Here is a 15742-nt window from a genome sequence, read left to right as displayed (position 1 = left end):
GCTGAAGTAGGTCCTGAAGTGTCATGGCCCATGAGCTCCAGAGGATCCCTGACGGGACCTGGTCATTTAACCGAGCACATGAAGTCCAGCTGTCTGCTCATGGTGGTCTGGTCCAGAGTCTCGTGGAACAGAATGAAGAACGCACCGCAGCGTTGGACTTCGTGATGAGCTCTTTGTTGCACGGCGCTGGATTTCCTCGGTGACCTCCATCGTTGTAGCGTTGACGTTGTTGCTCGCGGCAGAGCAGGTGCTGGCGGCGGAGCAGGAGCTAGCCCCGCGGGCTGCTGGCGCCCTTCGCTGGTCTCTGTGCTTCTTGCTCTGCTCGTGAGATTCCACCGCTGGAAAGTCTCACACACATAACGCAGCTTCAGAAGCATTTCACCGACCGTGACCAGAAACACTCGTTCTTTTCAAGCCGTTGTTGAACTTGCATCCTGCCATGTTTTCTAAAGTAGCCGATACTTCACGTTGTAGGGGATGGGACCAAATACGCAGGGCCCCTTTAAGAAGGGGCGTGGCCCCAGTGACACCGCAGAGCGACCGGAGCAAAATATTAGACCTGGCGGAACAGATTGGATCTATGCCGTCTCATAGGGTCCGATGACCCCATGAGACGTGAAGTCACAAGGACTCCGGGGAGAAAGCAGAGTTAGTAACGTGTGATTGAGAGATGAAAATACATCCTTAAGGAGAGAAAAAAGAGGAGATAGGTGCTCAGTGCATCCTAAAACGTCCCCCGGCAGCTATAAGCCTATAGCAGCATATCAAGGGGCTGGACCAGGTGAACCTGATTCAGCCCTAACTATAAGCTCTGTCAAAGAGGAAAGTCTTCAGTCGACTCTTAAATGAGGTGACTGTGTTTGCCTCCCGGAGTGAAGGTGGAAGCTGGTTCCACAGAAAAGGAGCTTGATCACAAAAGGCTCTGGCTCCCATTCTACTTTTTAAGACTAGGAACTACAAGTAGTCCCGCATTTAGTGAGCGTAGCTCTCTAGTGGGGCAATATGGTAATTTCTAAGCTCCTTAAGATATGATGGTGCATCACCAATCAAGGCTTTGTAGGTTAAGAGAAGAATTTTAAAAGTGATTCTCGATTTTACTGGGAGCCAGTGCAGAGCAGCTAGTGCAGAAGTGATGTGATCTCTTTTCTTAGTTTTAGTGAGAATACGAGCTGCTGCATTCTGGATCAACTGGAGGGACCTCAGAGTCTTATTAGAGCAGCCTGCTAATAAGGAGTTGACTATAGAGACTTATTAGAGCAGCCTACTAACAAGGAGTTGCAGTAATCCAGTCTCGAAGTAACGAACGCGTGAACCAATTTTTCTGCATCTTTTTGAGACAAGATGTGCCTGATTTTTGAAATATTACGTAGATGAAAGAATGCAGTCCTTGAGATTTGTTTTACGTGGGAGTGAAAGGACAAGTCCCGATCAAAGATAACGCCAAGATTCTTTACAGTGGTGTTGGATGCCAGGGCAATGCCGTCTACAGAATCCACATCACCAGATAATTGATCTCTGAGGTGCTCAGGGCCGAGTAAAATTACTTCGGTTTTGTCTGAGTTTAACATCAAAAAGTTGCAGGTCATCCATGTTTTTATGTCTTTAAGACATGCTTGAATTTTACCGAGTTGGTTGCTCTCCTCTGGTTTTCTCGATAGATATAGTTGAGTATAACAATGAAAGTTTATGGAGTGTTTCCTGATAATATTGCCCAAAGGAAGCATGTATAAGGTAAATAAAATTGGTCCAAGCACAGAACCTTGTGGAACTCCGTGACTAACGTTGGTGGTTATCGAGGCGTCATCGTTTACAAATACAAATTGTGATCAATCTGATAAATAAGATTTAAACCAACTTAGTGCCGTGCCTGAAATGCCAATCGACTGCTCCAGTCTCTGTCATAGGATGTCATGGTCAATGGTGTCGAACGCAGCACTAAGGTCTAACAAGACCAGGACAGAGAGGAGTCCTTTATCTGCTGCCATTAAGAGGTCATTTGTAATTTTCACCAGTGCTGTCTCGGTGCTGTGGTGTTTTCTAAATCCTGATTGAAATTTCTCAAATAAACTATTATGATGTAGAAAGTCGCACAACTGATTTGCGACCACTTTCTCAAGGATCTTGGAGAGGAAGGGGAGGTTAGAGATCGGTCTGTAGTTAGCCAACACCTCTGGATCCAGAGTGGGCTTCTTCAGGAGAGGTTTAATAACAGCCACTTTGAAGGGTGTGGTGCGTGGCCTGTTAGCAGAGACACATTGATTATATCTAATAGAGCTGCCAATTAAAGGCAAAACGTCTTTAAGCAGCCTCGTCGGGATGGGGTCAAGAGACAGGGAGACGTGTTCGAAGTAGAAACCGTTGAAGATAATTGGTCACGGTTGATGGGAGAAAAGCCCTCCAAATATACACCAGGGCATACAGCGGTTTCCAAGGCCATTCCACTTGAGGACCGATTGGCACTGGTTAAGGGAAAGAGATTATTAATCTTGTCCCTAATAGTTACAATCTTTTCATTAAAGAAGTTCATGAAGTCATTACAACTGAGGTCTATAGGAATACTCGGCTCCACAGAGCTGTGACTCTCTGTCAGCCTGGCTACAGTGCTGAAGAGAAACCTGGGGTTGTTCTTATTTTTCTCTATTACTGATGAGTAATAGGCTGCTCTGGCATTACGGAGGGCCCTTCTATCGTTTTAAGACTATCTCGCTAAACTAAGCGATTCTTCCAGATGAGTTGAACGCCATGCTTTCAAGCTGCTTTTGACGTTGCTTTAGTTTGGGTCTGAGGTTTTACCAGGAGCAACCTCCTCTTCCTCACTGTCTTCTTCTTCAGAGGGGCTATCGAGTCCAGTGTCATTCTCAAAGAGCCTGTGGCACTATCAACAAGATGATCAATCTGGGACGGACTAAAGTTAGACCAGGAGTCCTCTGTTATATTGAGACGTGGTATCGAATCAAATGCAGAAGGAATCGCTTCTTTAAATTTAGCTACAGCACTGTCAGTTAGACATCTGGTGTAGAAACTTTTGACTAACGGTGTACACTCCGGTAGTATAAATTCAAAAGTTATGAGGTTGTGGTCTGACAGAAGAGGATTCTGTCGGAAGACCTTCAGATGCTCAATGTCAACGCCATAAGTAAGAACAAGATTAAGCGTGTGGCCAAAGCTGTGAGTGGGTTTCTGTACTCTCTGGCAAAAGCCAATCGAGTCCAACAATGAGATGAATGCAGCACTAAGGCAATCATTATCAACATCCACATGGATATTAAAATCTCCTACAATAATAACTTTATCAGTTTTAAGAACCAAACTTGATATAAATTCTGAGAATTCAGATATAAACTCAGAATATGGACCTGGTGGCCGGTACAGAATCACAAATATAATTGGCTGTAGTGTTTTCCAGGTTGGATGTGAAAGACTAAGAACAAGGCTTTCAAATGAGGTGTAGTGTAATTTAGGTTTGGGATTAATTAATAGGCTCGATTCAAAGATGGCTGCTACTCCACCTCCTCGACCGGTGCCTCGAGGAATGTGAGTATTAATATGACTTGGAGGAGTCGATTCATTCAGGCAGACATATTCTTCATGGCTCAGCCAGGTTTCAGTTAGGCAACATAAATCAATGTGATTATCTGATATTAAATCATTCAGTAACACAGCTTTAGATGACAGAGATCTAATATTTAGGAGACCACATTTAATAGACCTGTTTTGTTGCACTGCTGAAATAATGGTGTTAACTTGTATAAGGTTATTGTGACTCTCTTCTGCTTTCTTTTGATAGAATTACTTTAAGTTTAAGTGGCCGGGGGACACACAGTCTCTATGGAGCTCTGGGAGGACTGGGTGAGAGGGCGGATGCCCGGGGAGGATGTGCTATGGGGGACACTGGGTGACAGGGATGACAGGGGCGTGGGGCTACTCTGTTTCTGCTTTATGACATTAACCCTTCGTTGTCACAGATATGGCTGTCCGTTGATCAACTTGGTTATGTTTGCAGAAACGAGACTCCGTCAGCGTGGGATGAATGCCGCCTCCTCATCAGTTCAGGCTTTCCCCAGAAAGTCTTCCAGTTGTCTACGTAGCCCACATTATTCGCTGGGCACCACCTCGACAGCCAACGGTTGAAAGACGACATTTCGGCTCAACAAATAATAAACCCTGAACCCTCAAAGGCTCACTGACGTCACCTGTTCACCATGGGCAGTGGTGTATAGTAACGAAGTAGAAGTACTTCGTTACTTTACTTAAGTAGTTTTTTTGGGTATCTGTACTTTATTCTACTACTTATATTTCTGTTTACTTTTACTTTTACTTCACTACATTTTGCAATGAAAACTTGTACTTTTACTCCGATACATTTCCCCTGAAACAGTATCGTTATTCGTTACTACGGAAAAAAATAATCATGAGAAACATCGGGGACTGTTGTGGAACACAGGGGACTGTTGTGGAACACACCGCAGCGCACCTGAACGCAGCACATCGGGGACTGTTGTGGAACACAGCGCAGCGCACCTGAACGCAGCATGAGCACCAGGTTGGAGGTCAGGGGTCCTTGCCTCGTGTTTTCTCTTCCCAGTGATGCCCAGGATGCGAGCGAGCGGCTACAGATACGACTCATTTCATGTGGAGCAGCAATGGAAGCTACTCGAGCAACCACGGGGACCAAGATCAACGTCCGTGGCCATATTTGGGCGAACTCTTTTCTTTTGTCGGAGTGAAAGTTTCTTCCTACCGGATGAAGTGCCTCTTATGCCGACCGAAAGCTATGGAGATATGGCCTTCAACAACTCACCAACCTCAGGAAACACATTGAGGTAAACTAAGATTAATCCCATGAGCCGCAACGTTAATGTTTAGTTTTGATAAACCTGTTAAGATATCTAGCAGTGTTGTCCTCAGGATTGGAGTAAGTTATATCTTTGGCAGGAGAGGGGGGGAAACAGGTGTCTGATTGTCCTCCGCATGTTGTATGTTAGGCTACCGTTCGCTAGCTATCGTCAATTAAATGAGACAATTATCGTTAGTCCAGCAGACGGATCTCTAGCGAGTTAATGAGCTGAAGAAGTGTTGACAGTTGTGAGAATTTGTTGATTTGAGTCGTCTTAGCTATAATATAATGCTAATCATTACAGCATTATTATTATTATCATTATTTGTATTAATATTATAAGAGTGACGGTCCAGTAATGGCGACAATATTGATTTGGGACTGTTGTGGTGTTTAACTCCAGAGATACAAGTACATATTCACAAATCAACTCTGGATGCACGGACAGTGCATGAAACTAAATGTATAAACCTCAAATTAAAACAAACTATTGAGTACAAAACTGTTGGTTGGGGTCATGACATGTTAGGAAGTGTTATTAATTCTATCATGTCTATAATACTCTCACTTTATTTCAGGAATATTTCAAGCAGCACATGGAAGAACCCTCCCTGCAGCTAGGTGATGCCACCAGGTCCAGTTCATCTGATGAAGAGGACTTCTTCTTCGTCATCTCAAGCGCATGACAGCAGCAAACAGCTGGATGGAGACGTGGATCACGTTGACTTGATGAAATGCTTCCCAACTGTGTGCTGCTGTCTGTGAAGCTAGACACACTCTACCTGCATCAGGGCCTGTGAAGCTAGACACACTCTACCTGCATCAGGGCCTGTGAAGCTAGACACACTCTACCTGCATCAGGGCCTGTGAAGCTAGACACACTCTACCTGCACCACCAGGGCCTGTGAAGCTAGACACACTCTACCTGCACCATCAGGGCATGTGAAGCTAGACACACTCTACCTGCACCATCAGGGCCTGTGAAGCTAGACACACTCTACCTGCACCAGGTGAACGGCTCTTCAGCATCGCAGGACTCGTCTTCAGCCCCAGAAGAGCGAGACTGACATCTGTCCATTTTGAAAATCAACTTCTTTTGAAGATGAACAACACATTTTTCACTTTAAAGTGATGATTTTGGTTGTTACTTTTGGTTCTGCTTTTTCTGTGTTAATCGTGTTTTATATTTTGTAATTTCATAGTATTCATATATTGCTAAGTTCATCCAAGCTCATACTCCTTGTTCATGGCACAGCACCCAAACAAATAAACTTCTTAATTCTCAAAATTCTGACCCTTTGTTTTTTATTAACAGCATTTACTTTTTTACTTTCAATACTTAAGTACATTTAATATCAGAAAATTACTTTTGATACTTAAGTACAAAAAAAATCAGATACTTTAATACTTTTACTCAAGTAGTATTCTCATAGGTGACTTTTACTTTTACTTGAGTAATTTTCCAGTCAAGTATCTTTACTTTTACTCAAGTATGACTTTTGGGTACTTTATACACCACTGACCATGGGCGACCGGGCCTTGCGCTTAATGAGCGGTCTCCCTGACCACCTGAGGGCAACTCAGACACTGAACTCTTTTAAGACTGGCCTAAACACCTTTTTATTCAGGAAGGCATTTTTTACCTTGAGTTAATTTCATACCTGCAAACTTGTCACCTTTCGGTGAAATTCACCGTTTTGAACTCAAAATAGGTCATCCACGTGAATCGTGGAGATCCGAAGAGTTTTTGTTTTGGGGGGGGGCGGTCACCTGGCCCGCTGCCGTTGAGATTGCAGTGAGACGCGGAGAAAAGTGTGGAGTGGTGCTCTTCGCAATAAAACATCTTTGATGGGACGTGTCGCGTCTCGGCCAATCAGCGTTCAGATGTCTTCAGCGTTTGGGGGTTCAGGTTAGCTTGAATGTCAGCCGCTACATCTGCTGCTGTCACGCTGCACGGTGTAGCGATGCTAACAAAGTACCGTACGTTAAACACGATGTGATTTAGCATATTTTAGTATCGATACTTCATTAAAAGAGCGATCAGAGCACGCGCTGCTCCGTGTCGAGCTGTCTGCGCCAAACTGCCATGCAGCTCACAGCGAGAGAAGTGGCGCAGCTTTAGAGACTTCGGCTTAAACAATAAAAAGATGCCAGAAGTGAAATGTTTAAGTTCAGTCTGTAAAGTTGTGTAACTCTCCAGCTGCTCATCCTGATGAACTGTGTATCATCTGGTCAGAGACTAACGGCCTCATAGTGATCATCAATGCTATGATGGCTCCATGTAGTTTCATTCATATCTGGCTGTATTAATACTAATATTACTGACATTTGTTAAGTGTTGAAAAAGTTGGTAAAAAGTGAACCATACAGATGTTTTATTTATTACTATTATAGATAAATATACCAGTCTCGTATTTATGGTACCATATTGTTTTCATGGTATTGTATTGAATTCTGGTATCGGGTATCATGATATTTATGGCAGGTATGTAATATGTATAGAAGTTATAATATGAGTATCGTGACAAACGGGTAGAGACAGAACAGATTCAGGGAGAAGTCCATGAGGACTGTTCAGGCAAAAAAAAAGGAAGTTGGTTCATGAATGACTTTAACCATATTATATATAATGACAATCATGTATATTTGTTATTACGATCATTATAGGGCTGAGTCAGAGCGGAGGACCTTTTGTTCTTAAACTGTTTATTATCATTATTTAGATTTGTGGTCAGAACAATAAAATGACTGTAGTTGTGGTTTTAAAAGCTTTGAGGCTTCAAACAACGTAGATGTGGTGACAAAAAAAGACAACAACAAAAAAAGTCACCTGCACCCCCCCCCCCCCCGTTGTCACCTTTTTCACCCCTCATGAGTTTGCAGGTATGAATTTATTGTCAGCTATTACATTCTTTTTTATTTTTATGGGTTGCTTTAACTATGTTTTAATCGGTTTTATTTGTTTTTACTATAGGTATGGCACTCTGAGATTCTTTGAAGGAAGAGTGCGATAAAAATGAAATGCATTATTATTATTATTATTAAGAGCTTGAGTGTGGGAGACTTTAGGGCTTGAATACATCCCGTTACCATGACAACATGACAGCATATCGTGTATATATCGTGGCGTTTGTGGTCAAATCTAAGAGCCAATCAGCTCTCCGTGACGACAGCGAGGCGTTTCCCATCATGCACTACATCCAACTGCGCATGCGTCGTTCAAAGATGGAGTCCGAGGAGCCTCCGGTGTCGGTCTCCGTGTCTCCGGGAGAAAAGATGAGGCTGTTGGTGAAGCAGCGAGTCCACGCGGCCGTTGAAGAGTCTTCTGGGCTGTTGGACACATTGACAGCAGCTTATGAGGACACCGTGTCTCCGCTCAGAGAACACGAGCGACACGCATCAGGTGGGTGCTTCTTCTTCGTTGTTCCGGGTCTCCAGGCCGCGTGGTACGGGGTCTGCACGTGGAGACTGCGGTCAACTCAGCCGACACTTACATTTCTGAGCCCCTATATACTGATGTTCACGGTAAACGCATCGATCGGGAGCGCGCGAGGGTTTTGATAAAGTTAGCGGAAAGAACCACGTGAAACAACATCCGTTTTTCAAAATAAGATGTCGACAAATCATATACGAGCATATTAAAGTAAACAATGAATTGATTTTGTATCTTTATAGATTGTTTCTAAGATTTAGCTCAGATTACACTAAAATTAAAACATTTTTACTGTCGCAAGCAGGGTGTCCGCGGGTCCTTAAAAAGTCTTAAATTGCTTTTCCAAAAAATAAGGCCTTAAAAAGTCTTAAATTGTCTTAAATTCAGATTGGCTTGGTCTTAAATTTGTTGGGTGTCATGTCACTGGGAATATGAGGCAATCTGTTCCGCCAGGTCTAATATTTTGCTCCGGTCGCTCTGCGGTGTCACTGGGGCCACGCCCCTTCTCTTAAAGGGGCCCTGCGTATTTGGTCCCATCCCCTACAACGTGAAGTATCGGCTACTTTAGAAAACATGGCAGGATGCAAGTTCAACAACGGCTTGAAAAGAACGAGTGTTTCTGGTCACGGTCGGTGAAATGCTTCTGAAGCTGCGTTATGTGTCAGGAGACTTTCCAGCCGTGGAATCTCACGGCAGAGCAAGAAGCACAGAGACTGAAGGCCGCCAGCAGCCCGCAGGGCTCCTGCTCCGCCGCCAGCAACAACGTCAACTACAACGCTGGAGGTCACCGGAGGAAATCCAGCGCCGTGCAACAAAGAGCTCATCACCGAAGTCCAACGCTGCGGTGCGTTCTTCATTCTGTTCCACGAGACTCTGGACCAGACCACCGCGAGCAGACAGCTGGACTTCATGTGCTCTCGGTTAAATGACCAGGTCCCGTCAGGATCCTCTGGAGCTCATGGGCCATGACACCGCCCAGGACCTACTTCAGCACCTCAAAGTAAGTCTGCCATAAATATATGTATTAACTATCCTCATGTATACAAGTATGTGTTTCATATAGTTAAGCTTTACTCGTGTGTCAAGTTAATAACAGCTATGCATAGGCGCACTACACATTAATTGGACTAATTAAAAATAGTTTTAGAATGGTAGTAAGTAGAGTGGTGTTTACCTGTCAATATGTCTACATAGTGTTCACGAGGCTCAAGGGATGGCTCACGTTGCTTAATTTGTAAAAATAGTTTTCATTCATATGTATCCAGTCTGACATTAATCTGAAGTGGTGGTGTCATGAAGAGATGTGGTGACTGTTGTTTGGCTCTTGTCTGCCTTTTCTTTCTTTTTTTCCAGGAGAATGGACCAAATGTCAACTGGAAGTTTTTTTAATTCATATAGTTTGAAAAGGATTGTTTTCCTAGTCTATTCACAAAAGCTCAGGAGTAGACATGAACCTGTGACACAAACATCCATCACATAGAGACATAAGAACTCTCGCTCACTCACTCACACACACATTCTATTTTGGAAATGTATTTGCATTTTAAAAGCAGCTGGAATTGTTTTTTATGTTCAAAAGGAACTATGTTGCCCGTATTTTTTAAAATATATTTACTTGATGTTATAAGCATTTATTCATGGGACATAAATGTTCTGAAAATGTTGTATTAATAAATATAATTTACAACAGCAATGACATTTTTTTGTTATCCCTTCGCATTACACCATACTGTTCATTTTGAACAAACAGTGTGTTTAGATTAATGTATATTTCCACTTTTGATTTGTATTTCCATCACAAGTTAGGTCTTAAATTTTATTTAAACGTGGTCTTAAATTTCACTTGTTTATTCCTGTAGACATCCTCAGAGGGATTGCTAAAGTTAGCCATTAACGGGGACATTAAGGTCAGTTAGAGAAAAGATTGTTAAGATAATGTTTGGAAAAATGAAAAAGAGAATCATATTTGGTTCTGTCCTTGTGATAACTGTATTCATTGTTTTTTTGCATTACAGTGTAAATTGTGGGCCAGACCCATATTCCCTCCACAAAAAGAAACTCCAAAATAAAACGGTCCTAGATCTACTTCCCCAAACGAAGAAAACCGCAGGAAAAAACCCATCTCAAACTTCCAGTGCATCGAGTCTAATCCCTCACTACCCGAGCCTGCACAAGGGCTGGCTCCCGTGCAACAAACAACTAAAAGGGATTAACAGGTTACATTTTATCGTAAACGAGTAAGTATTAAGCATATTGAGCAGTGATGCTAAATAACACAACGGAAAGGTAAAGTTACTTTGACAGCATAAATCCAAAAGCTGAAATTTACCAGTGTAACAGAATGAAGCGGAACAAGATGTCAACACAGTCCCACATGAGTCCCACCATTCAGTCCGTCAGGTCAGTTTGAGTGAAGTTACTCACAGTTCACCGACATGCTGGTCATAGAATGTTTGCGCCTCCTCCGCAGTGTTGAAGGAGTGAGTCTCTCCCTTGTGGTCGACCTTTAATAAAGCAGGAAAAATCATTCGAAACTTCACTCCTTTCTGGTAGAGAAGGGCCTTCACGGGGTTAAATGCTGTTCGCTTCTTGGTGACAGCGGCGCTGTAGTCCGGGTAGAAGACGACTCGTCCCCCGCGGTAGTTGAGTTTGTCCCGCCTCACTCTCAGTGCGCGATCCTTATCCTGGAAGTCGTGAAAAGTCACCATCATAGTTCTCGGCTTTGAGTTGGACCCGGAGCGCAGCGCGCCGAGCCGGTGTGCCCGGTCCAGAGTCGTGAGGTGGGAATAAATCGCTTCCCAAAGTCTCGGCAAAAAAGCCCGACATGAATTTGACCGGATCAGTCCCTTCTATTTTCTCCGCCAAGTTGGTCACTCTCAAATTGCACCTCCTCGATCTGTTTTCGAGATCATCCACTGTGTCAACAAGGATAGAATTTGTGTTTTTGAGCGAGGTGCACATTTCCTCGAGGTCGACAATTCTGTCACTGTAGCCCGACAAGTCTTCTTCGATACCGGTAACGCGCCGGCCATGGTCCTCCGTATTCTCATTTAAACTAAGAACAGAGATCACATTACTCCTGCACTAGCTGCTCTGTACTGGCTCCCAGTAAAATCAAGAATCACTTTTAAAATTCTTCTCTTAACCTACAAAGCCTTGATTGGTGAAGCTCCATCATATCTTAAGGAGCTTGTAGTACCATATTGCCCCACTAGAGAGCTGCGCTCACTAAATGCGGGACTACTTGTAGTTCCTAGAGTCTTAAAAAGTAGAATGGGAGCCAGAGCCTTTAGTTATCAAGCTCCTCTTTTATGGAACCAGCTTCACCTTCAGTCCGGGAGGCAGACACAGTCACCTCGTTTAAGAGTCGACTGAAGACTTTCCTCTTCGACAGAGCTTATAGTTAGGGCTGAATCAGGTTCACCTGGTCCAGCCCCTTGATATGCTGCTATAGGCTTATAGCTGCCGGGGGACGTTTTAGGATGCACTGAGCACCTCTCTCCTCTTTTCTCTCCTTAGGGATGAATTTTCATCTCTCAATCACACGTTACTAACTCTGCTTTCTCCCCGGAGTCCTTTTGACTTCACGTCTCATGGGGTCATCGGACCCTATGAGACGGCATAGATCCTATCTGCCTGATGGATCATCGAGGTCTGGGTCGTGGAATTCCTGCTCCTGACTACGCCACTGTCCTGTTGAGACTCCGCCCACTGTTGAGACTCCGCCCACTCCTCCTCTCTACCTCCATCTACCTGATGGATCGTGGAGCTCTCCATCGTGGAATATGACTACTATGAACTATTCATCCACTCTGTCATATTCATTTTATTTATTTGCGAGTTTTTCCTGATCCGATGAGAGGTTTTGGGGCAGGGATGTCTGTGTACAGATTGTAAAGCATTCCGAGACAAATTTGTGAAATTGGGCTATACAAATAAACTGAATTGAATATCATTACTTATGGAATTACTGATTGTATTATGGTATTACTTATGGTATTTTTGTAGTTTGACTTTCTTGAAGAAATGTTACTTTCTTTATTCTTGTTCTGAGTTTGTACTCGTGGTTGAATTCACTTATTGTAAGTCGATTTGGATAAGTGTCAGCTACATGATATGTAATGTTGTTGTTTTTATTAAGAGGTCGTGATACTTCTTGAATAAATAACAGTTTAATATGAGATTCAAAATATGTATAAATGTATGTTACTCTTTTCCACAGATGTCCAGCAGCTGTTGGTGGTTAAAGAAGAGGTTCCTTTTGAGCAGCAGGTCTGGAGCTCCAGTCTGGACCAGATGCATCCAGAGCCCCCGCTAGTTAAAGAGGAACAGGAGGACCAAAAGAACTCAGTGCCCCCCCACATTAAAGAGGAACAGGAGGGCCAAGAGAACCCTGAGCCCCCCCACACTAAAGAGGAACAGGAGGACCAGGAGAACCCTGAGCCCCCCCACATTAAAGAGGAACAGGAGGACCAGGAGAACTCAGAGCCCCCCCACATTAAAGAGGAACAGGAGGACCAGGAGAACCCTGAGCCCCCCCACATTAAAGAGGAACAGGAGGACCAAGAGAACCCTGAGCCCCCCTACATTAAAAAGGAACAGGAGGACCAGGAGAACTCAGAGCCCTCCCACACTAAGGAGGTACATGAGGAACTCTGGACCAGTCAGGAGGGAGAGCAGCTTCAAGGGCTGGAGGAGGCTGGTCTCAAGTTCTCATTCACTCCTGTGAAGCTGAAGAGGAAGCTCAGTCCTCTCAGCTTCTTCAAAGACAAACTGAACCGATGGAAATAGAAGCTGATGGAGATGATTGTGGAGGACCAGAACCAGCCAGGAACGCAGATCCAGATAGACCTCCAGATCCTGATGAAAAGACTGGAGACTCTTCTGAACCAGATACTGATGAGTCTGTTGATTGGAAAAAGACCAGAGAACCAGGTTTAAACTCTCTGAATAATGATGTTGCTGTGAGTGATTCAAAATGTAGTTCTAGTCAGAAACCATTAAGCTGCTCTAAATGTGGGAAAAGATTTCACCTCAAACGAGAGTTTAAGAAACACATGTTAACTCACAGAGAAGAGAAACCTTTCAGCTGCTCGGTCTGTAAAAGATCTTTTGCACAGAGCGGAACTTTAAAGAGTCACATGTTCACTCACACAGGAGAGAAACCTTTCATCTGCTCAATCTGTAGAACATCTTTTGCACTGAGCAGTCGTTTAAAGAGTCCCATGTTAACTCACACAGGAGAGAAACCTTTCAGCTGCTCAGTCTGTAAAACATCTTTTACGCAGAGAGAAAGTTTAAAGAGACACATGTTAACTCACAAAGGAGAGAAACCTTTCAGCTGCTCAGTCTGTAAAAGATGTTTTAAAGAGAGAGGAAATTTAAAGACACACATGTTAACTCACACAGGAGAGAAACCTTTCAGCTGCTCATTCTGTAAAAGATGTTTTACACAGAGCAGTCATTTAAAGAGTCACAAGTTAACTCACACAGGAGAGAAACCTTTCAGCTGCTCAGTCTGTAAAACATGTTTTAGAGAGAGAAACACTCTAAAGATTCACATGTTAACTCACAGGAGAGAAACCTTTCAGCTGCTCAGTCTGTAAAACATGTTTTAGACACAGAGGAACTTTAAAGAGTCACATGTTAACTCACACGGGAGAGAAACCGTTCAGCTGCTCACTCTGTAAAAGATGTTTTACACTGAGCAGTCATTTAAAAAATCACATGTTAACTCACACAAAAGAGAACTCATTTTAGTTGTTCTGGTTTTGGTAAAGTTGACATTTATTCGACTCCCTCACTTGTCAACAAGACCTTGAGAAACTGGACCTCCCTCGTTTGGGGCAGTGACTCACTTCCAACTGGGAGGACTCTATCCACTAACCACTACGAAGCCATCTCCACGAAGAGAATATCATCTGGGTAGAGAAGTCACCGTGTTTGTTTTGTTTAGCTTTACCTGCCCTGTTCTTTGTCATCGGGTATTTTATGAACCCCCGAGTGTTCCTGTTGTGCTTGTAGCTGCTGTCATAGCGATCCAGACTGCTGAGCTTTGTTGAGTTGAGATCCTCCACCAAGAATATGTCAGCAGACTGTATTTCATCAGTTATCGGTCCAGTGACCCGGCTTCTGTGTGATACAATTACAGTTACTGTACTTTACTGCTGCGTTGACGATCTGCCTTGTTTGGAGTGCTTTCTTCTTATTTTTGCTTCCATCCACTCTCATCCGCTTAGTCCGGGGTCGGGTCTTGGGGGCAGCAGACCCAGCAGGCTGAGCCAGACTTCCCTCTCACCTACAACATGTTCCAGCTCTTTCTGGGGGATCCTGAGGCGTTCCTAGGCCAGCAGCGAGATGTAATCCCTCCAGCGGGTCCTGGGTCTTCCCGGGGTCTCCTCCCAGTTGGACGTACTTGGAAAACCTCTAAAGGGAGACGTCCAGGAGGCGTCCGAATCAGATGCCCGAACCACCTCAGAGGACTCCTTTCGATGCGAAGGAGTAGCGGCTCAACGCCAAGCTCCCTCCTGATGTCTGAGCTCGGTACCCTATCTCTCAGGCTGAGCCCGGCCCCCACGGAGGATATTCGACCTTGATCTTTTGATCACGGCCCAAAGTTCGTGACCATAGGTGAGGATTGGAAGGTAGACCGACCAGCAAATTGAGAGCGTTGCCTTCCGGCCCAGCTCCTCTTCACCAAGACGGTCCGCTATAGCGCCTGTTTTACTGCTGCAGCCGCACCGATCTCTCTCCATCTTACCCTCACTCGTGAACAAGACCCCGAGATGCTTGAACTCCTTCGCTTGGGGCACTCTGTCCCACCTGGAGGGAGCAGTCCATCGGTTTCCGGCAGAGCACCATGGCCTCAGATGTGGAGGTGCTGACTCTCATCCCCGCCGCTTCACACTCGGCTGCAAATCACCCCGAAAATAAAGATGGCTAAACAAACTGTCAAGCTGATACAGACTCCAACACAAGTGTATTCAGCTAAGATTAAGCTACTTTAGAATTAGATTTATAGAAAATAGGTTGTATATAGACACTTTAGAATGAGAGTGGAACGCTGAGCACATTGGCCCTCTTTCTGCCACACAGCATCTCACACACACACACTGGCCCTCTCTGACCCCTCACACACACATTGGCTCTCTCTCTGCCACCCCCACACCCACAGCTACACTGGCCCTTTGTAACTATCCTGGGACCGACCTTCTAGCCACAGCTCGTCCCATCCCGAAAGAGATAAGACTATTTTAAGACTCCCGAGCTCGTTAGAGAATCTTCAAAAAAGCAACAAGTGAATCATATCTTTGTCCCGCACATGAACTCTTCAAGCCGAGTCAATTCACCCCATATACACAGAAATGAGAAACAACATGCACACACTCCTGATGGCTGGAGAAGGAAGACCTGGGTGGGGCCTAGAGGGTTGGACTACACCCTGTGCTCCAATGAGGCTCCTAAGTCTAAAC

The 15742-nt window shown here is 44.3% G+C and overlaps 1 protein-coding gene and 1 long non-coding RNA gene across 3 annotated transcripts in view; both read left to right on the top strand.

Annotated features, from left to right (window-relative positions):
* Positions 1-5890, top strand: part of LOC130203189 (uncharacterized) — a 71804-nt gene extending 65914 nt beyond the window's left edge. Inside the window, exon 6 of the long non-coding RNA XR_008833460.1 lies at positions 5848-5890. This is a non-coding gene — a long non-coding RNA (uncharacterized LOC130203189). The remainder of the gene's footprint in view (positions 1-5847) is intronic.
* A 2088-nt stretch (positions 5891-7978) lies between these two features.
* LOC130203179 (gastrula zinc finger protein xLCGF3.1-like) lies at positions 7979-14835 on the top strand. Of its 2 annotated transcripts, XM_056429103.1 has the most exons (3): positions 7979-8240; positions 12493-13205; positions 14510-14835. In XM_056429103.1, exons 1-2 carry the CDS (start codon positions 8027-8029, stop codon positions 13059-13061), a joined length of 783 nt encoding a protein of 260 aa, XP_056285078.1. In that variant the 5' UTR covers positions 7979-8026; the 3' UTR covers positions 13062-13205; positions 14510-14835. The 2 variants fall into 2 exon arrangements, with proteins under 2 accessions (XP_056285078.1, XP_056285077.1); XM_056429102.1 differs by lacking the exon at positions 14510-14835 and having other exon boundaries at positions 13062-13968.
* Positions 14836-15742: the final 907 nt, after the last annotated feature.

This window comes from Pseudoliparis swirei, chromosome 13 (genome assembly GCF_029220125.1).
Source record: "Pseudoliparis swirei isolate HS2019 ecotype Mariana Trench chromosome 13, NWPU_hadal_v1, whole genome shotgun sequence".
NCBI lineage: Eukaryota > Metazoa > Chordata > Actinopteri > Perciformes > Liparidae > Pseudoliparis > Pseudoliparis swirei.
The sequence above is the reverse complement of the archived record's forward strand: the minus strand, read 5'-3'. Positions and strand labels throughout refer to the sequence as shown.